This window comes from Myxocyprinus asiaticus, chromosome 13 (genome assembly GCF_019703515.2).
Source record: "Myxocyprinus asiaticus isolate MX2 ecotype Aquarium Trade chromosome 13, UBuf_Myxa_2, whole genome shotgun sequence".
Classification (NCBI taxonomy): domain Eukaryota; kingdom Metazoa; phylum Chordata; class Actinopteri; order Cypriniformes; family Catostomidae; genus Myxocyprinus; species Myxocyprinus asiaticus.
In genome coordinates, this window is record NC_059356.1 from 8,823,806 (window position 1) to 8,849,959 (window position 26,154).

Here is a 26,154-nt window from a genome sequence, read left to right on the forward strand (position 1 = left end):
CGTGAAAACGACTAAAAACGCTGTATTATGCATGCCAGGCCAGTAGTTGGCGATGTCACTTTGTAAAGAAACACTACGCACCGCGCACATAAGCATTCTTCCACAGAGCGGTGAATACAAACAATGCAGATGGCGAAAGCATCGAGCAATTTTGTCTGGATGGACGATGAGGTTGCTTTATTACTACAGTTACTTTGCTGGAGAAGCGTCAATAAACTCAAAATCTTGAGCAGCACAAACACAGTCCTGTAGTCCGCCACTGTAGTTTTGAAGTATTCGCACGCATGCTTACAGACTGAACACATAATACACATGCGCATGACGTCATCGTTTTCACATATTCATGTTTTTGTATGTTTACATGGAGACGATAATGGCATCGTTTTAAAAAATTTGCACTTTGAAACCCATTTTCAAAAGTTTGTGTTTTCAGGCCCCATAACGCCATTGTCGTGTAAATGAACAGCGAAAACGCATAAAAAGTTTTACGTTTTTAGTTGAAAACATTGTCGTGTAAACGGCCTCTAAATCAGACCACAAAACAACACAAAAACATTTGTTATTTCTGAATGAGAGATGTTTACGGTGATGTACTGGTGGGCGTGTGGGTACTCGCCGGTCACACAGCAGACTCACCGGCGTACGGAGATGAATCGTGGATAAAATATCTTCAAATATCCACGAATGTTCAATTTGGCAACATTGGTACTGTTTTCAGACCTGTATGAACTTTTCCTGGGACTTGGCATGGATCAGAAGCAATTTTTTATGTTTTTCTTGATCTCGATTTTCAGATGTTTTTCCATTGACCGCCGTTGTTTTCTCGCTGAAAAGTGACGTCACTGAAACAGGTCAATTCTGGGTCATGTGGGTCTACTTGCACAACTGCTTCCACGTTCAAAGTAGTGCGGCTCAGGTGTTTCCGGTTACAGCGTTCAGCTCGCCTACATGCAGAGATTTATTCATGGGATGGCAGATTATTTCTTTTTTTAGGGCTGTCAGTTGATTAAATCAATAAATCATATTTTTGGCGCTAACATGAAGTCTCAGTTTTATAATTTGCTGAAATTAGCCTCTAAATATATATATTTTTTCCTTTCCAAATGTAGCTAAACTCAGCTCCTGAATAATAAATCAAATATATATGACCTGCAGCAGTCTGGCCGTCTCATTAACACGTGTTACATTCATTGATGATATTTCATACCGGTTCAGATTTAATGATAAATTCCACCATACAACGATTGCAAATTACTTTTCATTGGATAAATATCCCAGATGTATTTATTTATTAATACATTAGCTGTTATCTTACTCTGAACATGCTTTAAAAATCACTCAGAACAGAATGAAGCAGTTGTATTATCAAATTAAATAAATAAATAAATAACTGCGATAAAATATATTTAACCACACTACGTATATTTAATCTATTTCAAAAGTTATAACTCATTATCTTTAGCAGCTCTTACTTGTGCATTTGCATTTCAACATTTATCGATATACAGTACTTATCAGTGAAACAGTGACACAAAAATTAAGATTAAAACATACATTTAATAAAAACGGGGTGATGCACGCGTTCATCGCGTCTTTTTCCTCCCTCATACATGGAACATATCAGTGACTGAAGCACGTAGTTGTTCAATTCAAAGAGCGCCGCTGGTGCCGACACCCTTTATCTCCCTCCACCTTTTGTCATTTGCGTTTCGAGCTGATCTGTGTTTTAATGTCTGCTACAAACCTCCATGTGAGGAGAAATGGTGAAATGTGCTTGGATTGGAGTATATACCAGCCATTGCTTTCTCAGATCGGTTCGGGCTGAATTAAAGCACTGAAAACTGTACTTCCACTTTATTTTTTAAGAAGCTGTACACGGTGATGTTCAGAATATTTCTTCTCCTTTCTCTGAAAAGATATGTACTTTAAAATCCACTTTAGAACACTCATTTTAAGTGGCGTTTCAGGAACTAGGCAACTACGGCGCATGTAAACACATTGAACCAGAAACTTGTGGGAAACTATTTCGAAGCGGAAGTATGTCATGAGGCTCAGTACAAGTAGTCCATTTGGTGCATCCCAAACCGCAAACTACTGCACTATTCGACGCCATTTTGTAGCGTGAGTAGTGCGAGTAGTACATTTACACTGAAATGCCGCAAAAAGAAGTGTACTTAAAGTATCCGGATGATGCACTTTTTCAACCATCAAAACGGAGTGTGGAATGTTGGACACTTCATGCATTCATAGCGGAAGGTGCAGAGTTACCGGCAGCAATGCTGGTCTTATTGTAAATAATGGAGAATGTAGCAGCTAGTGAAACTTCAGTGGATACAGCACCTTACAAATGTGAGTTGAATGCTTTACCATCACCCCAAGCTGTGTCAATATGTACATTGTTTAAGATACAAGTGTTGAAGCTAGAAAGATTTTGGTTGAAGTGATGTTGGCTAACCTGCTAAAGCTAGCGGCAACAGATCACGTGCACTTGAAACGTCACTTCCGTCAGCTGTTAAACGGCGAATGCTTCTGTGTAGAAAAAACGCGTTAAGTGTTCCATTTGGGACGATACTACACTCTGAAAATTCATACACTACATGGCTGAGTGCATAGTGTATTTTAAAAGTGCATAGTGTATAGTGCGTTGTTTGGGACACAGCTGTTGTCTCTCGTACTGTGTACAATGCTACCATCTACTGGTACAGTCACACAATCGCATCCGCACACAAAGCCGCTGTGCATTAGGACCATGAAACTACACAGACAAATATGGCAGACAGCGAGACGTCTGCGGATGCTGACAAACGCGTTATTCTCCACGACGAGCTGCTCAGGTGTCTCTCGTTACCCATCCTGTGCTTCACAGTCATTATAGTTTTAGTTAGTTATTTTATTGATTCGTTTGTAATCTCAAGTAACACGAGAATATTCCTGTAAAAGCCTCTAAATGTTGCGCGTGCGGTTAGCCAGTAAACCTGCTAACTTGTTCCTGTCATATATATCCCCCTTTTAAACTTATAAACTTTCCCTTTAATGACAAAAATAATCTGTCGTAACGACAGCATAATACTCACCAAGTACAAGTTTAAGTGTACTGGTTTTTAATCACTTTATCTTTTGTTTTGTTAGGTTTGTCAGTAGGGTAATGTCTCCGTCATCATGATATAAGTAATTATATTAGTAAATAACTATTATATTCATATGTTACACAGACTACTATATACAGTGGCCCCAAGATGTATTTTAACTCTTAAGACACACTTAAAATGAACGTCAAGTCTCGTCACAAAACATTTCACAACAAAGAAGTTTGTTAGTTTTCATATTATTACACAGGTGATAACAGTTGTATGTGGATCGTTGATAACAATATGACAAGTTCTCAGAAATGTAATCTTTGTGTCCATATTGGTTTCACAAATATTGTTTAGAGAAACATTTATAGAATTTTCTATATATATATAAAAAAGAATAATAATAATAAAAAATGCTTTATTGACTTTAAATATGTCATGTGTTGTAACCATCAAGTAAAATTGCCCCTTGAGAACGCAACTTTTTTATTATTAAAGGAATATTCCGGGTTCAATACAAGTTGAGCTCAATCCACAGCATTTGTGGCATAATATTGATTACCACAAAAATTTATTTTGACTTGTTCCTCCTTTTCTTTAAAAAAAAGCAAAAAATCGGGATTACAGTGAGGCACTTACTATGGAAGTGAATGGGGGCCAATCATAAACGTTAAAATATTCACTGTTTCAAAGGTATAGACACAAGATATAAACTGTATGCATGTGAACATGATTTTAGTGAGATAAAATCACTTACTAACACTTTGTGTGTAAAGTTAAATCTAATTTTACAACTTCATTACCATGACGATGTAATGTCAACAAACCCGAAACGACTGTAAAAATGACGATTTAAACAACTTTACAGCTCAAATAATACATGATTTTTTACAGAAGAATTCATGTAAGTGCTTTTATAAAATTATAAGCTTCACATTTCTGCCTTTAAACCCTCCATAAATTGGCCCCCATTCACTTCCATTGTAAGTGCCTCACTGTAACCTCCATATTTGCTTTTTTTTTAAAGAAAAGGAGGGACGAGTCGAAATACATTTTTGTATAAATCAACATTATGCCACAAATGCTGTTGATTGAGCTTAACTTGTATTGAACCTGGAACATTGCTTTAACGGGTCACTTTTGACCCATATGGGAAGAACCAGTTGTGACCCTTCACATTCTGACTTTCTGGATGTTTTACAGCATTAAAAAGTTTGTTGTACAGCTATGAATCAAATCTCACCTAAAATATTTCAAATATTCTCAGATTTAGCCCCCAGCCCCGTACTGTTCTCTCGCTTCCCTACCGTCTTGGGTACTGCATCTTTCCTACAAATTGCATACTCATACAGGGTTTGTGCACACATGCACATGTCCACACACACACACAGATAGAGTATTTTTAACAGTTTTGAACAGGTAATATGTAAATAAATATGTTTACTTGCATTATTTTATATGATAGGGTGCAATGGGGCAAAAGGCCCCCAATGGTAAAACTGGATGTTATTTTCTCCGAAAACATTAGATGGCAGAAAGAATTGTTACGGCACCTTCCTAAACCCCTGTAACACTACAACAAATTATTTGACATTAGTGGGAAGGAATGGATTTTTTGCAATGGATGTGCAAAGTGGGCCCATTTGTAGAGATTCATTTATGAAATAGGCATATTAAAATCTCTAAAATGTACACTGTTTATTTAATACAAGCAGAATTAATCAGAATTTTTTGTAATATAGTTAAGATATTATAAAATGCCAAAAGAGATTTAAAAAAAAAAAAAAAAGGGAACATCCTTGGTTTTTTAAAAATTATTTACAGTTATGTTACTCAATTAATATTGAGTATATATCATTTTTCCCCGTTCATTAAACACTTTGGGACCACAATAAAAAAGACTTTGTTAAGGGGGAGGGGGTCATTAGTGTTGCACTGTTGTACAATAATCAAGAATTTATGCATTTTTAATAGTTTTCAATACGGGTCAAAAATGACCCGAAGGACAAAAGGAGGGTGCAGTTTCTTAAGACAGGGTTAAGCCTCAGAAATAAACATCAAAATGACTTCGAACTCAGAAATTGAAAATGTTCATCGTAGTAGGTTCAATTCAAGTGTATTTCAAGTAATTGTTTTGCATAAATTGCATTTTTAATGTATTTTTTAAATAATCTAATAGATCTGGACATAAAAATTTGTGTCACGTCATTGACCCATAAATGATTTAATTTGTTTAATATTTGAAGAATAATGTGACAAGGAGGAGGGCGTGGCCAGGCCGTTATGATGCACACCTGGGGCTGCGTTGTCTAATCAGTGGGAGAGAGATAAGGAGGGGCCGGGATGCCAGTTTGAGAGTGAGACACACGTGTTGTGTGTGTGCGTCTTTGTTTGCTGCATAGCACTTTTATGTTATGTTTGAGTTATATTCTGTCATCAAAGTTTATGTTGCGGTGGGTTAGGGTTAGGTTTCAAACCCGGGATGGAGGAGGGATGCACTGTTGGAGAGCCCTCCAGCTCGCTGCCAGCCGCCTGGAGCAGAGGAGCCACTGCCAGGGGCTGAGATTTCTCCGTCTCCTGGCGAACCGCTCCAGTACCACCATACCATACCTCCTCACCGTTGCGACCCTCCAACAATGGTGAGGGCTCTCCAACAGTGCATCCCTCCTCCCTCCCGGGTTTCGGCACCAATGTAATGAGTTTCACAGCATGGGCGAGGAGGAGGCGGGAACCGGCTGAACAGCAACGTAAACTTTACTGACAGAACATAACTCAAACATAACATAAAAGTGCTTTGCAGCAAACAAAACAAAGACGCACACACACAACACGTGCGTCTCTTTCTCTTGAACTGGCATCCCGGCCCCTCCTTATCTCTCTCCAGCTGATTAGACAACTCAGCGCCAGGCATGCATCATCACGGCCCAGCAACGCCCTCCACCTCGTCACAAATAATAATTAAAAAAAACCCTCTGTTATTGCTTTGCATGCAGTCCATCAGAGCTGTTCCAGGCGAGATCCCGAAGCCATAAGATCCCATTGAGGGGCCAGAAAGACTTTCTTCCCAATGGATCAGAGCAGCAGAGAGCGCGACTACAGCAGAGTCTGGATGAGCACTGGACACTGCTGGCAGAGGAGCGAGTCGAGAGACTGTGAGTGATGATCACAATAATCACTAGTGCTGGGAGGAATGACAGTGTATACAGCGGTAACCATACGTTTATCGGGAGAAATTGTGCTATACCGCGTACACTGAGGTAGATATATCTACACAGCTATCAGTGGGCAGGATGGGCTGGACGTTATTTACATCTGAGAGCAATGAAGAAACATGGAGTAATGCAAAAATACAAAGCGGGAAGTGACCCACAAAAGACAAAATTATTTGTTTGGTGCAACATGAAGCATAGTTTTTTTATGGTTGTATGCCCTTGAATGTGGCTCATTCAATCAGAATTTGGAGTCAGAACTTGTTTTATAATATTAGGTTTACTGTTTTGAGTTTTTGAGTAAAATAATTGTAATTGTTAAAGCATTTAATTCACTTTTGTTAAATTTCCAGCAAAAATAACTGTAATATCAAATTACTCATAACATGATACAAGATTTTGGTCATACCGCCCACCCCTAGTGGTCACACAGTAAAGCTAAAGAGGAGCTAAATAAATGTTTTGTTGCTCTTTACTCTTCTTATGTGTCTGTACAGAGGGAATCTAGTGAAGGCTTTGTGGATCCCTGAGGAGCGATTAGTGGAATTGCAGTCACCAGCAGTGAGTTCAGCATCAAACGTCAAATTAATGAATCTCTCATTTGTTAATAGTCACCTCTTAGGATCATGTTTAATGTGTTTTTGCAGGGAAAGTTTTGGCAGATGATGGGTTTTTCAGACAAAGGCAAACAGTGCCTGCATCCTGAAGAGGCTCTTTACCTGATGGAATGTGTGAGTGGGTATTTTTAATCTTAATTCGAGATGCACTGATGTATCGGCCACCAATATTTATCATAATTTATGTATTTATTATTATTATTTACTAGGCCAATATTAAAAACCAACGGTATACTAATAAGTAATTATTACTTATTTACTTATTGCATTGTATAAGGTTTATAATCATTTCTTTGCTGATATATTACTGCACGTAATATAATCAAGAAGTTCCTACTCAAATGAATGTAAAATAAAAACTATTATAATTAGTCAATTAAAATTTTTAATCAAATTAAGTACATGATATGCTGATTAATTAATCGAATTAATTGCATATGTAAATATTTACTGGGAAAGGCCCACAAATAACAATAATTTAATATATAATGATTGAATAGTAATTAATTATAAATATAATATATATTAATTAACATAATAATTCAGATAATTAAAATGCGTTACATTATTGTGGCAGACGAGTAAAGCGTTGATAAGACAAAACAAAAAGTGGCTTTAAAATGCAATTTATAGTTTATTCCCATATTATTGAAAATAAGCCAATCATTGTACAGTCCACAGCAATCCATTTTGCAATTGAATTAGGCAATCAGTCAGAGATATATTTGTTATAACGGCTTTTCTAAGGACACGTCACTGTATACCTGCCTCAGACTAACACTTTTGGAGCGTCTCACTTTTGTTGGGGCGTATCATAAACACAGCATTTTTAGTTAAACGCAGTTTGCTACATCTCGAGATCCCTGCATTCGGAATTATGCTCCGTCCAGCTGTGTTTGAATGCACTTGGGTGCTTCTCATTTCTTAAATTGTGCATCCTCCTCCGTCCTCGAGCCCATGACCTGGAAAACGATCAGCGTCCGCCATTATGAAGTACGGATTCATTCTCTAAATGCACCACGAGGATTGAGGACAGAGGAATCTTCCCGAGGTCGCTTTACTTTTTGGCCGAAGCATCTCACACATGCATACATTTTCCTCCCTTTTCACATCTGGTACAGTAGTTTTAATGAATGTTTCACCTTTGCAGTTTAAATAAACCATAATTGTCACATACTTCAACAGTGTATCATGAATTATTTGAATTTATTATGAATATATTATAGTTTTTCTCGATTGCTTAAACACGTTTCTTGAAATGATGCCTCCTTTTCTCGAAACTCTAAACACAAATCCATAACTTCTCACCCAAAAACCAAACTTTGCCCTCAGATATGACACACAAGCCCTCAAAAATACACACACTACAACATAGTCTTACACACTGGTGAGATAAATTCAAAACAATACTATAAAAACTGGTAATAAGTTATATTGCTTGTGGTTCTCCCCCTCAAAATCCTTTTCACATGATGAACACAACAAAAGACACAACAAATGTATACATTTTGTACAGTACAATACACCAAACAACAACATAATAATTATTCTGCCCCAGCATCCTGTCTTTGGTCTGGGACAGGCCAGAGAATCTCGTCAACATCACAGGCTATATTGGCCCTAGCCAGGCAGCGGGGGTAAACTCCTCTTGCATGCCTGATCCACCCCTGGCACGCATCAACTGAAATGTCTAGGCAGGCTTCTTCCATGGCCTGGAGAAGGTGAACACGGATGTGAGGTTCTCGGTCATACACTTTAAACCATCATGCCGAAAAAAACTCCTCTATCGGGTTTAGAAAGGGAGAGTATGCAGGCAGAAAGATGTTGGAAAACCTCAGGTTATTGGTAAACCAGTCGCGAACCAGAGCAGCGCGATGGAAGCTGACATTATCACAACCAACAACGTAGCGAGGCTGCTCTGGTTGTGCTGGCTCCCTCATAGTCATACCATGGACAAGGACATAGTCAACTAGAGTGGCACGAATTTAATTCGAGACTGCTTGTCTCCTTCCCCTTCCCCTTCCTCTTTCTTGTCATCGTCCTCCTTGTCCTCCTCCTCTTCCTCCACTCCGTACTGCTCCTCCTCCTCTATGGTGTCCTCGACCTCTTCCTTTACGTCTCTCTGGATCCATTGTTCCAAAACTGAATGAACTGACTCAGGCCCTTTTATCTATCTATTGAAGGTTCTGATTGGTGTGTGATCAATTTTGACTCTTAGTGTTTCCATCTGGGTCATTTTGTGCTAACTGAGCTCAAGCTGCGCTGACTTGAGTGAGCAATATTGAATGCTAGTGCTTTCTAAATGACCACATGGTGTAGGCAATGAGAAATGAAAGGATTTGTGTGTAGAGTTTTGCAGTGACAGTTCAACTCTGACTCATGTGTCAAAACAGGGGAATAGTGTTTATAGCTTAGGGAAATGGGTGTGCTTTTTGATAAATGGCGTTACAGTTTTGAAATTTTAGTTAAAAAGCCTGGTTATAGTGTTTTTATCAATCGAGAAAAACTGTAATAAATAAAGTTTCAATAACGGCAAGCACGCAGACATACTGCAGCTGTGCAAAAACACAATCTGAAGTCACGCTTGAGTGAGCAGGACATTTCATTTTACAAGTCCGTCTTGCTTAGATTCCTCCGTCCTTTTTTCCTTTCCTTCTGTCCTTTCTTCCTTTCAAGAAAACGAGGAAAGGAAGAAAGGAAAGGAAATGAGGACACACAATTTCAGATATGAGAAGTGCCCCTTGTGCTGTCCGAAGTGTCAAGCAAGCGTTTGGTTTGTTCTCTGTATAAGCTGCACGTTGCCTATACAGCTGGAATTTTGCATACTGCCCCCTGCTGTAAACAGGTGGTACTTCAAACTTGAGTCGCTCTGATGGTAGAAATATTCCATATTACAGTCCGGGGTCATGATTAATTTCGTGATTATTTTTTTTACCTGTTATTTTTATATAATTAATTGCACTGAATAAATGTAAGTCAACAGCCCTAATTATAATTAGAAAAGATCAGATTTTCATGTATTTCATGACTCCAAAACTAAAATAAAAATTAATGCAAATTAATTTTACTTTTAGTTTTTGATATACTGTATATGATAACATTTTAAACCTTTACTACTCGCCTTTAAACATGAAGGTGGCATTAAATGACAATAAAACGAAATGTCCCTGAGAAATTAAACAACTTTACACATATTTAAATCATATCAGCTAACTCATTCACTTTGGTAGCCCTAAAATACTAAAGAAAAATCTAAATATACTGAAATTACCAAATGAAAAAATGAATAGCAATGCAGTTGACATTAGCAAGAATTAAACAAAATTGAAAGCACAAATTGAAAATAAATAGGAATAAAAACTAAACTAAAATTTTTTAACTACAGCACTGCTTGCCATGATGTAAATATCAACTGTTTGTAATCTTTTGTTTTTTTTTGTTTTTGTTTTTTTTTTGCTACAGTTGGTTTTGTATCAGCCAAAAATTTCCAATTTGGTGCATTCCTATTTAATCATACATGAAGTGTTGTGAGACATCTGTACAAATATGTTGTCACTCTTCTGTATCTTTACAATGTTTTCTTGTTGTTACAGGGCAACGTACAGGTGTTTTACCGGCATCTTCCACTGTCCATTCAGGAGGGCTATGAACGTTTTCTTTCTTGTGACTCTGTCACTCTTCACCAGTATCAGGTTTGTTTCAGGCATCTGTTCAACAGTGACCTGAATGAGACAGTACTTCTTAAAAGGTGCACTCAGTCATTATTTTACACAAAGCACTTTCTTACAAACATGTTTAAAAATGATTTGTACGCATGAGATGAAGACAAACTTCATGCAGGCCCGCATTGATGCACGTATCTTAATGCGGCCCTGACTTTATGCCTCCACACTGAACATTGTCCAATTTCACTAGAACCAAAAAAATAAAAACTTACTGAGGTCACTTTTAAACATTCGTGAGGTTAATTTTTCTTCCTCAACGTAGGTTTTTGGACATTTGAAAAGGCTTGGGTATGTTGTGAGCAGATTTGACCCCAGGTAAAAAACACTGTACTTATTACGATAATCTGTGTTTGAGAACGTGATTACAAACTTTTCTATGAGATTATGTTTCCATTCAGTTTCCAGTAAAAATCCTCTTTCACACAGTTCAGTCCCATCCCGGTATGAGAGACTGCTGAGCCTGCCAGCGTCATGTGACAAACACAGACAGCAGCTGAAAAGGAAGTGCAGTCAGAGTCCTGTGTCCAGGTACACACATGCACTCATAGTCTTTATCATCATATGTTTACTTTAAATCTCAAGTTTTCAATTAATTATAACTCCTTTAGTCAGTTACTGCTGTCACATAAATCTTGTCTGTGTCTGTTTAGTTTTAAAATTCTGTCATTGTTTACTCGCTATCATGTTGTTCATAACCCATATTTTTCTTTGTTCTGTGGAACACAAAAAGATAAATTTTAAAGAATCCACGCACTGCACTTTTTAATACATTTGCAGTTTATATTGACAACGGCTGTCACTTCAGAGTCGGCAGCAGGATCATTTACCGAAGGTGCATTTGAAATTTAGATTTGTCACTTTACACTAAGATTTAAAGCTACTGAAAATTACGTTTCTTTTTCCCCTAATAGCTTCGTTGCCATCTGAAAGGCAGCACGAGTCACTACTTTGATAGATATGGACATGCTTAAGCTCAAATGAAACAACCAAATGTGCTATATAAATAAAATCTACTCAAATGAAAAAGCTTTGAGAGTTACAATTTCTTGAATGCTCATTTTCTCTCTTTCCTAATAATAAATTATTTAAAAATAAGCACGAGGCATATGTTAATAAAGTTAACAGTAACTAAAATTACTAATGAGAGAACAAAAATATTCCATCGGAAAAACTGGATTGAGGCTTGCCCTTTTCACCCAATTTGGAATGGCCAGTTCCCACTACTTAGTAGGTTCTCGTGGTGGTGTGGTTACTCACCTCAATCCGGGTAGCGGAGGACAAGTCTCAGTTGCCTCCGCTTCTGAGACCGCCAATCCGCTTATCTTATCACGTGGCTCGCTGTTCATGACACCGCGGAGACTCTGCATGTGGAGGCTCATGCTACTCTCCACGATCCACGCACAACTTACTACACACCGCATTGAAAGCGAGAACCACTAATGGTGACCACAAGGAGGTAACCCCATGTGACTGTTACCCTCCCTAGCAACCGGGCCAATTTGGTTGCTTAAGAGACCTGGCTGGAGTCACTCAGCACGCCCTGGATTCGAACTTGCGACTCCAGGGGTGGTAGTCAGTGTCAATACTCGCTGAGCTACCCAGGCCCCCCACTATGGAACTTTGTGCTCTCTAGCGACATCTGTGGTTAAAACTTAAAAATTGCAAGCAATTTGCAGGAGAACACTTTACGTGAGTTGTGTTTCAGCTCTGCTCTTCTGGCGGATGAATCTCATGATTTGAGCTTACCTGGACATCACCTGTGTGTGATCATGACTGGGAGAAATTCAGAGCCGGAGTCATAACATGCTATTTTCATGTTGATATTATGCTATACGATTAAACATATAAAACTGAAATATTACTTGATTTGTCAAAGATAAACAACACTTGTATTTACATATTTTGTGTGAATTAATGAATTTTACACTTAAAGCGCTTTTCTGACACTACACTCAAAGCAGAACAGGATATTTTAATTTTAACAAGAATATTCAAATGTTTTATCTACTATTAATGTTTGTATTGTACTACACTTTTCAGTTTAAGAGGTAAAACTCGTGATATGGCTGATACGAGTTCAATGGAAGACTTTATTATTTTATTGTACAGCCTCAGTTGATTATGCAAGTGAACCGTAATACTACAATAGTACGTCTATGCACTGCACACAATAACACACTAAACTAAAAACATTAAAACAAAAAACGGATTTAATAATGATGAGGATGAATTATACTTTATTAAACATGAAAATAGGGGCCTGGGTAGCTCAGCGAGTATTGACACCACCCCTGGAGTTGTGAGTTCGAATCCAGGGTGTGCTGAGTGACTCCAGCCAGGTCTCCTAAGTGACCAAATTGGCCTGGCTGCTAGGGAGAGTAGAGTCACATGGGGTAACCTCCTCGTGGTCGCTATAATGTGGTTCTCGCTCTCAGTGGGACGCGTGGTGAGGTGTGTGTGGATGCCGCGGAGAATAGCGTGGGCCTCCACACGCACTATGTCTCTGCGGTAGCGCGCTCAACAAGCCACGTGATAAGATGCGCGGATTTACGGTCTCAGACGTGGAGGCAACTGAGATTCATCCTCCGCCACCCGGATTGAGGCGAGTCACTACGCCACCATGAGGACTTAGAGCGCATTGGGAACTGGGCATTCCAAATTGGGGAGAAAAGGGGGGAGAAAAAAACCCCATGAAAATAAATACAGAAATATGCAATAAATAAATTACAATAATACGTTTAATTTATAATTTCTTTAGCATTAAAGTTTTAATAGATAGATGGTTACACACTAAACAAATGAATGTATGTACAGTACTGTGCTATGAAATTGGTACATTTTAAACAACTTGGGATTATTATACATTTCATTGGGAACTACCTTGTAGTAACTTATGCCTATAGTGGCTTTTTAACAGACTTGTTAACAGACAATCTGATAAAAGTACAATTTGTGATAGCTTGTGCATTTCTGCGAATAGGGTAAAAGAAATTAGAAAACGGCACACACTGAGGCAACCTAGAAACTACAGAATATTCAGAAGTCATGAATATTACATTTACATTTATTCATTTGGCAGACTCTTTTATCCAAAGCAACTTACAAAAGAGGAATGCATTATAAGTGAATCACCTTAAGGAGACAGTGGTACGAAAAGTGCCGTATTACAAAGTTTCAGTAGCATCAGAATAGTAGTATTCAAGATGGATTAAAGTGCAACAAGAATTTTTTTTTTTTTTTAGTGACTGGATAAGTACTCATGGAAAAGATGTGTTTTTAGCCGTTTTTTGAAGACAGAAAGTGAGTCAGCTTCACGGATAGAGTTGGGAAGGTCATTCCACCAACGTGGTATGATGAAACCGAAAGTTCGGGAAAGTGATTTGGTGCCTCTTTGTGTTGGTACAACAAGGTGCCGTTCCTTAGCTGACCGCAGGCTTCTAGTGGGAACATGTTACAGTAACTTCACTGGACAATGTATATACATCGCGATTGGTTAACACACGAGTACTGTTCGATTCATACGAGCATGACAAGCAATATAAGCTTTAACAACCCTACCAGAAAACATATTCAAGCATTATAGCAGATAAACAGTTTCGCAAAACAGTTAACAGATAAACATCCATCCAGACTGCAGTGATGCTGTCCTGAACTGTGTGACCGTGACTGACTGAACTAAACAGCGTAGTTTCCCCAGCCGAAACACATGAAAGCCGGTACTTCTTTACTGCGTTTATGGACTTGATATAATGATGTAAGGATGAATAACATAAGCTTGCGATTTCGCGCCAAATCCGACCCGACAGCTCAAAATACAAATCATTTTTGTAGGCTTACCGTAGTGAATCAGGGTAAGGTAAGGACATTTTTATAAAAAAGTATATATGCATGGCAGTGGCATATAATCAGCATTGTTCCAAATGATAACACGTATTAACTGTTGATATTATTTTTTACTCGATTCTTTCTAATCGCCCCTGTGTTTACTTGATAATACTGCCAGTCAACTTGTCCAGCAGATGAACGGAAATAGTTAATAAATTGTCTGAATGTTTTCTTTCTCGTTGAGAAAATCAACAACAATCTCTTCATCACTGCTGTACCTTGTGGATCTGCTTGCTAGAGAACTCGTTTGTTTGTAAATTTGTCATTCTTCTTTTCATCCGTGATGGGCAGAGGTCAGACCAGCTGAAAGGTGTTTACGACACCTATCGTACAGGAGTAAAATTGCTTGCTGATTAGCGCCACCTATTGTAAAGGCGTGAATGTGATAATAGCGGCCATTCGCTTGGTGAACTCTTACATAAGAATTTGTATGACGAGAAGACACGTGAGCAATAGAAGATCAAAACGTCACACACTGGTTCATTACAAATAATACATATTTCAAAGCTGAATGTTTTTATTGTTGCAGGAATGTGAGAACATTTTAACATTTTGAATATAATATTGTTTATTAATAGTGATTTATTTATTATTAAAACCAGAAGCCTTCGAGCGTGACGTCATATCCTGCCCGTTGTGGTGTTTGAAATAATTTTGCATGCTCAAAGCCTAGTGTGACCGAGGCGTAAAGATCTTTAAGAACTTCTTTTGTGTTTCATGTAAGGATGGGTATAGATACAGATTTCCTGACTCAATTCCGATTCACAAACTCTTGATTCAATTCGATATTGATTCATATGGGTATGTTTCAGTTATAATGTCCACTTTGCTTACATCTGAAAGAAATCCTCTCCCAGATAATTTTGTTAATTATACAGGGGACCTTCTAACTAGGTACAATACAAAAATATACATTTTACTAATTATATTTGTATTAGTTTTTCATAATTTTGGTTACATTTTTAGCTTTTTAAAAATGAACTTATCCATATATTCCGTGAATATTATATGGATATTGCATCTATTTTTTGTTACATGTTTATTGTTTACATGCATAAGTTGTACTATTTACAAATATTTAACCCTTATATTGTGTTCCGGTCACTTTGACCCGTACAACTTTTTTCTTATTTTTATTTTATTTTTATTTTTATTTTTTTATACTTAATCCAATTAGAATAAAATTCATTGACTTTGTTTACATATGGTATCTGAAAACACAAAAAAAATTGGACCATTTTCTTTACATATTATTGGTTTATTTCACTTTGTTACACTTGTTGTGTTCCCGGCCATTGGAAATGAATGGATTAGACTACAAAATACAGAAGTATTAAGTGTTCAGGAGCATCCCAATTCTTTAGATGAGCACATATGTGGATGTGTGTTTGCACATACACATACAAAGTGTGTTAAGCGCCCTTTTGTGTATTGTCTTTCCATGTACACTCTTTGAGGAATATTTCAAGATCTACTTAGCATATTATGTTGTGTTTGGGCTCGTTTGCATCGGGATAGTCTGCTGTAAGTTACGATATGTCATTGTTTATATTATATGTATGTTTCAGGAAGTAATAAGGAAAAACGTGACAAAAAGACACTCCTGTTTATTATATTTGTGTGTCTGTGGGAATTTCATACACTAATACTCACTGCAGTTTGGCCTCTGAGTGAAACAAATTAGCTCATTGCATTCTACTAATTGAGACCTTTACAACAATATATAACACATGGCTATCTCATCTACAGATTTAATATTAGCAAACTATAGTTTTGGCAAGTCGTTTAGGACATCTACTTTGTGCATGACATGAGTAATTTTTCCAACAATTGTTTACAGACAGATTGTTTCACTTTTAATTGACTATCACAATTCCAGTGGGTCAGAAGTTTACATACACTAAGTTAACTGTGCCTTTAAGCAGCTTGGAAAATTCCAGAAAGTTATGTCAAGCCTTTAGACAATTAGCCAATTAGCTTCTGATAGGAGGTGTACTGAATTGGAGGTGTACCTGTGGATGTATTTTAAGGCCTACCTTCAAACTCAGCACCTCTTTGCCCTCACCCTCATCATGGGAAAATCTAAAGAAATCAGCCAAGACCTCAGGAAAACAAATTGTGGACCTCCACAAGTCTGGTTCATCCTTGGGAGCAATTTACAAATGCCTGAAGGTACCACATTCATCGGTACAAACAATAGTATGCAAGTATAAACACCATGGGACCACGCAGCCTTCATACCGCTCAGGAAAGAGACGCATTCTGTCTCCTGGAGATGAACATAGTTTGGTGTGAAAAGTGCAAATCAATCCCAGAACAACAGCAAAGGACCTTGTGAAGATGCTGGAGGAAACAGGTAAACAAGTATCTACATCCACAGTAAAACGAGTCCTATATCGACATAACCTGAAAGGCTGTTTAGTAAGGAAGAATTTACTGCTCCAAAACTGCCATAAAAAAGCCAGGCTACAGTTTACAGGTGCACATGGGGACAAAGATTTTTTGGAGAAATGTCCTCTGGTCTAATGAAACAAAAATGTAACTGTTTGGCCATAATGACCATTGTTATGTTGGGAGGAAAAAGGGTGAGGGTGACCCACCATCCCAGCCGAGAAGCATGGGGGTGGCAGCATCATGTTGTGGGGGTGCTTTACTGCAGGAGGGACTGGTGCACTTCACAAAATAGATGGCATCATGAGGAAGGAAAATTATGTGGATATATTGAAGCAACATCTCAAGACATCAGCCAGGAAGTTAAAGCTGAGTCGCAAATGGGTCTTCCAAATGGACAATGACCCCAAACATACCTCCAAAGTTGTGGCAAAGTGGCTAAAGGACAACAAAGTCAAGGTATTGGAGTGGCCATCACAAAGCCCTGACCTCAATCTGATGTAAAATTTTTGGGCAGAACTGAAAAAGCGTGTGCGTGCAAGGAGGTCTACAAACCTGACTCAGTTACTCCAGTTCTGTCTGGAGGAATGGGCCAAAATTCCAGCAACTTATTGTGAGAAGCTTGTAGAAGGCTACTCAAAATGTTTTACCAAGTTAAACAATTTAAAGGCAATGCTACCAAATACTAACAAAGTGTATGTAAACTTCTGACCCACTGAGAAAGTGATGAAAGAAATAAAAGCTGAAATAAATCATTCTCTCTACTATTCTGAAATTTTACATTCTTAAAATAAAGTAGTGATCCTAATTGACCCAAGACAGGGAATGTTTTCTACGATTAAATGTCAGGAATTGTGAAAAGTTTAGTTTAAATTTATTTGGCTAAGGTGTATGTAAACTTCTTACTTCAACTGTATATATATATATGTGTGTGTGTGTGTGTGTGTGTGTGTGTGTGTGTGTGTAAACTGACTTTTGCCTAACATAAGCAAATATTTATCGAACAAAATGCTAATAAAGTACTTATGAATACATAACAAAGGACAAAAGCATACCTCCCTATTCTAATAGTTTTTCTTGTATCTGCCCATCGTCCATGTTGTCAATATTGTTGTGAGTGGGGAAAAATAAACTGAGTTTATCTGTGACAGTAGCTGTGTCTCATTTGGAAGGCTGCATGTTAGGTAGGACGCGTCCTTATGAAGGCTGCAGTATACCGAGTGTCCTCCTTTAAACAAGCCTTGTTAAACGGCCTTCGTAGGACAAACGGAAACAGAACGTAACATGGTTGCTATGACAGCATGCCACTCTTTAACAAGCGCGAGCACTTAGAGTGGGAAGGGAACAAAGTCCCTTTAGAAGGGAATATATGAGGTAAATTTTAGGAGAGATATAAGGATGTAAAGAGAAATTAAAATAGATTGTACAGGTGTACTTTTAGTCTAATATTTTATTTTAATTATATATTAATATAATTATACATATTATATACTCTGCACCCATATACTGAGGTACTTCAACTTGGGAATTAACATTCCTTGCGTTTGAACATCATATTTACGGGCAAATATCTTTTTAGACATTTCCGTTGAAGCAAAGAATTGTGGGTTGTGAGTGCGCACGAAGGATACATCTCATGCATCCTCCGAATTCCCGTGAAAGAATGTCGCATTCGAAGTGTCCTACTCGCTTTTCTGAAACGAGACAGCCTCGATGACATATGTGGCCGATAAATGCGACCTCTGGAGGACGCATCCTTCCAAACGAGACACAGCCACTCACTGTTCCAGTTTCAGATGAAAAGCGTAAATTTGCCCGTTTTCGCGAGACCGCGAGCGGCGGATGCACTTGTGTTTGACACCGCTGATTCACAGTGCTGCTCAGCTTGAATGGTAGTTGGGGATATTTTACTGTAATATGAGATGGTAGCTCAAGCTAAACGGCCTCACAGCCTCTGTATACGCACGTAAAAACACTTTTTACTAATGCGCTGATATTCAAGAGAACGATCGCTTCATTACTTTTGGGAATGTAGACTTTAGGCAGGCAACTAGGTAACGCAAATACTAAGAGATTGTGCATTGGCATTTTAAATTTATCCACAGTGTGCTTCCATAAACTCCATCTATTTTTTTTTTTGTGCTGTTACTCTGGTTCATGTGGACAGACACACACACACATACACACACTGTACATATGCGTGTCTCAGTTATAAGCACAATCTTGTTAACATCAATATATACTTAAACATAAGCTTCTGTTTACATCTATTAACATAAAACGCTGCATTTTCTTCATGTCAGTGTCTCTGTTACTTGATTTTAAAGTCACAGTTTGGTTCAGATTTTCGGCCAAGATTTCTGACTTTTTTATCTTTCGGCCGAAAACGTCATGGTTACTGGTGTAACCTCCGTTCCCTGATGGAGGGAACGAGACGTTGGTGTCAATGTAGTGACACTAGGGGTCACTCTTGGGAGCCCGAGACACCTCTGGTCTTTGATAAAAGGCCAATGAAAATTGGCGAGTGGTATTTGCATGCCACTCCCCCGAACATACGGGTATAAAAGGAGCTGGTATGCAACCACTCATTCAGGTTTTACGATGAGGAGCCGATATAAGGTCCGGCCATTTCAGCGGGTAGTTCAGTGTTGTGGCAGGAGGGACCAACGTCTCGTTCCCTCCATCAGGGAACGGAGGTTACACCAGTAACCATGACGTTCCCTATCTGTCACTCACTCGACGTTGGTGTCGATGTAGTGACACTAGGGGTCCCTATACAAAACGCCACAAGGCTGAACTGTGTTACGTGAACTGGCGGTGTGTGGTGGGCAGACTTGCTGTGTGCCTCATAGCCAGCACACCAGGTCAACACGTAACCTCCCCCAACACAGTTATGAGTGTCGAACGGCCCTTTTTGGGGACAAGTCGACTACCCAGAGATAGAGACAGGCTTAACCCAGTCGTGGCCTCTTTCCCCTTCTCTTTTTCCACTCCCTAAAAAAGAAGGGGGATTATCCGACTGGGCCGCCAGGTCTAGTCGGGGGGTGTCCCTCCCAAGGGGAGGACACCGCGGAGACCACACCTCGCCCCAAGAGAGGGGGGATATTTAAGTGGAAGAATACATCACATGGTCTTTCCAACCATGTGGAGAGCCTTCAAGGTAGATCCTGCCCAATGGGGGAGGAGTTACTACAACATGGAGACTGGGGCAGAGGGGCCTCTGCCCAAGGAAGACGCAGTTTGCCAGCAGGGAAACGAAATAGCAGAAAATATAGATCGCATGGGGTTAGTCTTACAGGGAACCGCCACATGCGGAGCACCTACCCCAGAACAGGACTCTTAGTTAGCGCGTGTACTGGGCCGGCAGCGAGTCTCTCCAAAAACTCGACTGCCACAGGGCTCGGAGGAAGTCAACCAGGGAACAACTTTTGTGAACACTACTGGGAATTAACAGCGCACGTCTTCAGCTCAAAAGGAGGTGGAAGGCGCTATGTGCAAGCGATACACCCGGCCGGCTATCCCGGGCTTATCCGCTTGTGTTGCATGCCACTACCTGGGACAAAACCGGTTCCACCCGGAGGTTGTAGAACCTTGCAAAGGTGTTGGGTGTTGCCCAGCCCGCTGCTCTGCAAATGTCTGTTAGAGAGGCACCTCTGGCCAGGGCCCAAGAAGCCGCTACACCACGGGTAGAATGGGCTCGTAGCCCTACCGGGGGCAGCATGTTTTGGGCGAGATATGCCATAGTTATGGCGTCAATGAGCCAGTGGGCGATCCTCTGCTTGGAGACAGCACTTCCTTTCCGCTGTGCACCAAAGCAGACAAAGAGCTGCTCAGAGATTCTAAAGCTCTGCGTGCAATCCAAATAGATACGTAAAGCGCGCACCGGACACAGCAACGACAGGGCTGGGTCTGCCTCCTCCTGGGGCAGCGCTTGCAGGTTCACCACCTGGTCCCTAAAAGGAGTGGTGGGAACCTTGGGCACATAGCCCGGTCGGGGGTCTCAGGTTCACGTGAGAATAGCCCGGACCGAACTCCAGGCACATTTCGCTGACAGAGAATGCTTGCAGGTCACCTACCCTCTTGATGGAAGTGAACGCAGTCAGGAGGGCAGTCTTCAAGGAGAGTGCCTTAAACTCGGCTGACTGCAAGCTCAAAGGGGGCTCTCTGTAGACCCTGAAAAACTACAGAGGTCCGATGAGGGAACAAGGCACGGCCTGGAGGGATTCAGCCTCCTGGCGCCTCTTAGGAACCTGATGATCAGATCATGCTTCCCTAAGGACTTACCGTCGACTGCGTCGTGGTGTGCTGCTATGGCAGCAACGTACACCTTCAAGGTGGAAGGGGACAGCCTCCCTTCCAACCTCTCTTGCAGGAAGGAAAGCACTGATCTGACTGCGCATCTCTGGGGGTCTTCCCGAGGGGAAGAACGCCACTAAGCGAACAGACGCCACTTAAAAGGCATACAGGCGCCTCGTAGGGGGAGCCCTAGCCTGAGTGAACGCGTCTACCATGGCAGGTGGGAGACAGCTTAGGTCTTCCGCGTCCCGTCCAGGGGCCAGACATGGAGATTCCAGAGGTCTGGGCGCGGGTGCCGGATGGTGCCCCTTCCCTGAGAAAGGAGGTCCTTCCTCAGGGGAATTTGCCCGGGGGGAGCTGTCACGAGGAGCGTGAGGTCCGAGCACCACGTCTGGGTGGGCCAGTAGAGTGCTTACCAGGACGACCTTCTCCTCATCCTCCTGACCTTGCACAGGGTCTGTGCAAGCAGGCTCACTGGGGGAAAACGCATATTTGCGAATGCCAGGGGACCAGCTGTGTGCCAGCGCATCTATGCCGAGGAAGGCCTCGGTGAGGGTGTACCAGAGCGGGCAGTGGGAGGATTCTTGGGAGGCGAACAGGTGCACCTGTGCCTGACCGAGTCGACTCCAAATCAGCTGGACCATCTGAAGGTGGAGTCTCCACACTCCCTTGAAGGTAACCTGTTGTTACGGCGAGTCCGCCGAAGTGTTGAGGTTGCCCGGGATGTGAGTGGCTTGCAGCGACTTGGTGCTGCTAACTCCATTGGAGGAGACGGCGGGCGAGTTGTGACATACAGCGGGAGCACAGACCGCCTTGGCGGTTGACATATGCTACCGCTGCCGTGCTGTCTGTCCGAACTAGCACGTGCTTGTTCTGTCCGAACTAGCACGTGCTCCACAGGGCAGAATTGCCAGTAACTCGAGGCAGTTGATGTGCCAACGCAGCCGCGGACCCGTCCAGAGGCCGGTGGCTGCGTGCCCATTGCCAACAGCGCCCCAGCCCGTTTTGGAGGCGTCTGTCGTGACCACGACGCGCCTGGAGACCAGTTCTAGGGGAACACCTGCTCGTAGAAACGAGAGGTCGTGCAAGGGCTGAAAAGACGGTGACAGACCGACGTAATGGCCACGCGGTGTGTCCCGTGGCGCCATGCCCGTCTCGGGACTCGAGTCTGGAGCCAGTGCTGAAGCGGCCTCATATGCATCAACCCGAGCGGGGTGGCCACCACCGAGGATGCCATATGCCCCAGGAGCCTCTGAAAAGTTTCAATGGAACCGCTGTTTTTTGTTTGAACGCCTTCAAACAGGCAAGCACCGACTGGGCACGCTTGTTCGTAAGGTGCGCCGTCAAGGAGACCGAGTCCAACTTCAAACCGAGAAAAGAGATGCTCTGAACCGGGAGGAGCTTGCTCTTTTCCCAGCTGACCCGAAGCCCTAGTCAGCTGAGGTGTGAGAGCACCAGGTCCCTGTGTGCGCATAACACGTCTCGAGAGTGAGCTAAGGTTAGCCAGTCGTCGAGATAGTTGAGAATGCGAATGCCCACCTCCCTTAACGGGGCAAGGGCAGCCTCTGCGATCTTCGTAAAGACGCGAGGAGACAAGGACAGGCCGAAAGGGAGGACTTTGTACTGATACGCCTGACCCTCGAACGCGAACCGCAGGAAGGGTCTGTGTCGAGGAAGGATCGAGACGTGAAAGTACGCATCCTTCGGGTCTACCGCCGTGAACCAATCTTGATGCCGGACGCTCGCTAGAATGCATCTTTGCATCAGCATCTTGAACGGGAGTCTGTGTAAAGCCCGGTTCAGTACTCGCAGGTCCAAGATTGGCCGCAACCCACCGCCTTTTTTTCGGTACAATGAAGTACAATGAAGTAGGGGCTGTAAAACCCCTTCATCTCGGCTGGAGGGACAGGTTCTATCGCGTCCTTCCGTAGGAGGGTAGCGATCTCCGCGCAAGGTAGCAGCGTTTCCGTCTTTCACCAAGGTGAAGTGGACACTGCTGGACCTGGGCGGATGCCCGGCGAAGTGAATCGCGCAGCCGAGTCGGGCGGTCTGGACCAGCCCTCGTGACGGACTGGAAATCGCAAGCCATGCGTCCAAGTTCCGCGCAAGGGGGACCAAAGGGACAACGTCATCGGATGTACCGGCAGGTGGGGCCTCGCGGCGGGGCGGAGCTCGAGGTGCCACACCACATCGTGGCCGTGCTGAGTCCGAGGACATCGAAGCACTTACCTGGCTCCTCGTGACCACTCCCGGAACAGCCTGGGATGGGGGAGGAAGAGGCCTGTCCTCGTGACCCGTGGAGACTGTCACATCGGGGGCGGATTTGTGCCATAGCTGGGCGCTCAGGGTGGGAGACCGCCGCTGGAGCGCCAACCTGCCAAATGGAGTGGTGGACGGTGGTCGTGATGCCAGCCGTACACACCGGATATGTGACCCAGGGAACAAGGAAACCACTCTTGCTGAGCTCTTGAGTACTGCAGCCACTTGGGCATGCAGCGCAATTAAATGTAAAAGGTAACAAAAAGATGAAGATCTGCTTACCAGCTCCAGAGCAGCGGGTTTCGTTGTCCCTGGGTCGCCCATCTCAAGGGCGCTTTGAAGCCTTTCATGGGTTCTGGGCAGCCGCGAGACGGGTGGCGTCTGCTTCCTGCGGTGGGCTCCACGCCGGGGCCAGGCCGAAGGGGTGGGCTGCGGCGCAGCCGGTGCAGTCACCACAGGGGGACACCCTCGGCGATGAGTAGATGGGGTGCGGGATCTTGAGCCGCGCCGGGGCAGGATAAGCCGGCTAGCATCCATCTACTGCTCTACCATCGAGAACTGCTGGGCAAAGTCCTCGACGGTGTCACCGAATAGGCCCGCCTGGGAAATGGGGGCAGCAAGGAATCGTGTCCTGTCGGCCTCACCCATCTCGACCAGGTTGAGCCAAAGGTGGCGCTCCTGGACCACTAGTGTGGCTATCGTCCGCCTGAGAGACCGCGCCGTGACCTCCGTCGCTCAGAGAGCGAGGTCGGTCGCCGAGCGCAGTTCCTGCATCAATCCTGGGGCGGAACTACCCTCATGCAGTTCCTTTAGTGCCTTGGCGGACTTGCAGGAGAGCCATGGCGTGCAGGGCGGAGGCTGCTTGTCCAGCGGCACCGTAGGCTTTGACCGTCAGAGACGACGTAAACCTACAGGCCTTGGACGGGGGCTTTGGGCACCCACGCCAGGTGGCGGCGCTCTGCGGGCATAGGTGCACCTCATGCACTTCCGGGAAGAAAGGAACGGGGCGGGGCGTGGCTTTGAGCGGCGCCACGAGCCCAGGAACCAATCACCGAGCCGCGAGGGTTCAGGGAAGAGCGGTGAAATCCACTCTAACCGATGCTCGCGGCTGTCCGGGAAAGCATGTTGTCATCTCCGCATCAGCCTGTGACTGGGCGATCGACCCCGAAGGGAGGAGCCCAGCTGAGGCTTCCGACTGGACGAGCCCGCTCTCTGATGCTGCGCTCGAGAGCTCATCACTTTCGCGGGCTCCGAATAAGAGGTCGAACTCGCCGTGAGATGAGCCGGCGGACTCACCCGGAAGTCCGATCGGGGCAGACGAGCGTGCTGGGGAATGGGAGGTCCGCGGGGGGATACCCGGCGGAGGCGGTCCCATTGGGGTCCCCAAATCGCCCCCAGTGCTAGCCGCGCTGGCCTCAAACCCGTGGGTAAAAGGACCGAGGCGGGAGCCTCTGGGGTGGCTCGCTTTCTTACGAAGGCGAGCCGCAACCGCAACGTTGCCATGGACATATTCTCGCAATGAGAATGTGACCATCCACGAACGCTGTCTCCGCGTGAGCAGTGCCCAGACATGAAAGACCACAAAAGAGTGATTGTGACCATTAGAAGGCGAGAGGTAACGAGCACAACCAGGAATAACACACAATCGGAAAAGCATCTTTAAAAAGACGCGTCTTTAAAAAGACGTTCCGTGTGTGCGCTCTTTTAGAGTAATTTATACTCTTTTAGAGGGGAAAAATGCTCTTTCAGAAAATATACTCTCTAGTTTTTCTGCCGAAGCGCCCAGGGGCGTTCTCTGCAGTGCACCAGTGCAGAGGAGGGAGAAGCCGCTGAAATGCGCCGTCAGATCCAGCAGGTGAATGAACAGTAGTATTCAGCTCAGCGAGCATGACCATTCGGCTCCGAAGAGAAAATCTGAATGAGTGGTTGCATACCAGCTCCTTTTATACCCGTATGTTCAGGGGTGTGGCATGCAAATACCACTCGCCAATTTTCATTGGCCTTTTATCAAAGACCAGAGGTGTCTCGGGCTCCCAAGAGTGACCCCTAGTGTCACTATATCGACACCAACGTCGAGTGAGTGACAGATAGGGAACTGAAAATAGCATTTTTGGCAAAAACATTTTGGCAGCTGAATTTTTGGTGCATCCCTAGTTATTAATTTATTACGTAATTATTATTAGTAGTATTTTATTTTATTCCTTCTATCAATAAAAATATCATTTTTAAAAATATTAATTACTAGTCATAATTACTAAATTTTTTTTTTAAAAAAAGATCTAATGCAATTTCTTGTTCTATATGCAACATGAGAGATTTATAAACAATCTTATTGGGCCAGTCATTTTTGACAGGGAACACAAAATGTGTTAGCACAAAGCAAACACAACACAAGGGTTAAATTTATTTGTTAAACACATGCTACAAACCAGTACTGTCTCTTTAAGAAATCCGGCAGTTCTGTAAAGAGCGTCTGTAAATGACGAGAGGGGACTCGAATGGCTTTATCTCATCTGCGCTATGCGTGATTAGAATTAAATGTTTCTTTATTCTTTTTTTTTTTGATCAACAACTGAATGTAAAGAACAGAAACTGTATTAAACGAGACATTACTGAATGACAAATGGGTTGCGTAGAGCTCATCTTGGAGCACAAATTATACAGAACAATTTTTACTCTCAACACACAGTGAAATGAT

General features: G+C 42.5%; 1 protein-coding gene across 1 annotated transcript in view; it reads left to right on the plus strand.

Moving 5' to 3' along the window:
• Positions 1-2,756: 2,756 nt before the first annotated feature.
• The window catches only part of LOC127450386 (tRNA-splicing endonuclease subunit Sen54-like), a 30,159-nt gene continuing 6,761 nt past the window's right edge, over positions 2,757-26,154 (plus strand). The window contains exons 1-7 of the mRNA XM_051714474.1: positions 2,757-2,834; positions 6,068-6,226; positions 6,781-6,844; positions 6,931-7,014; positions 10,494-10,592; positions 10,888-10,940; positions 11,052-11,153. Of these exons, the coding sequence (XP_051570434.1) occupies positions 2,770-2,834; positions 6,068-6,226; positions 6,781-6,844; positions 6,931-7,014; positions 10,494-10,592; positions 10,888-10,940; positions 11,052-11,153 (626 nt within the window). The 5' untranslated portion in view covers positions 2,757-2,769. The remainder of the gene's footprint in view (positions 2,835-6,067; positions 6,227-6,780; positions 6,845-6,930; positions 7,015-10,493; positions 10,593-10,887; positions 10,941-11,051; positions 11,154-26,154) is intronic.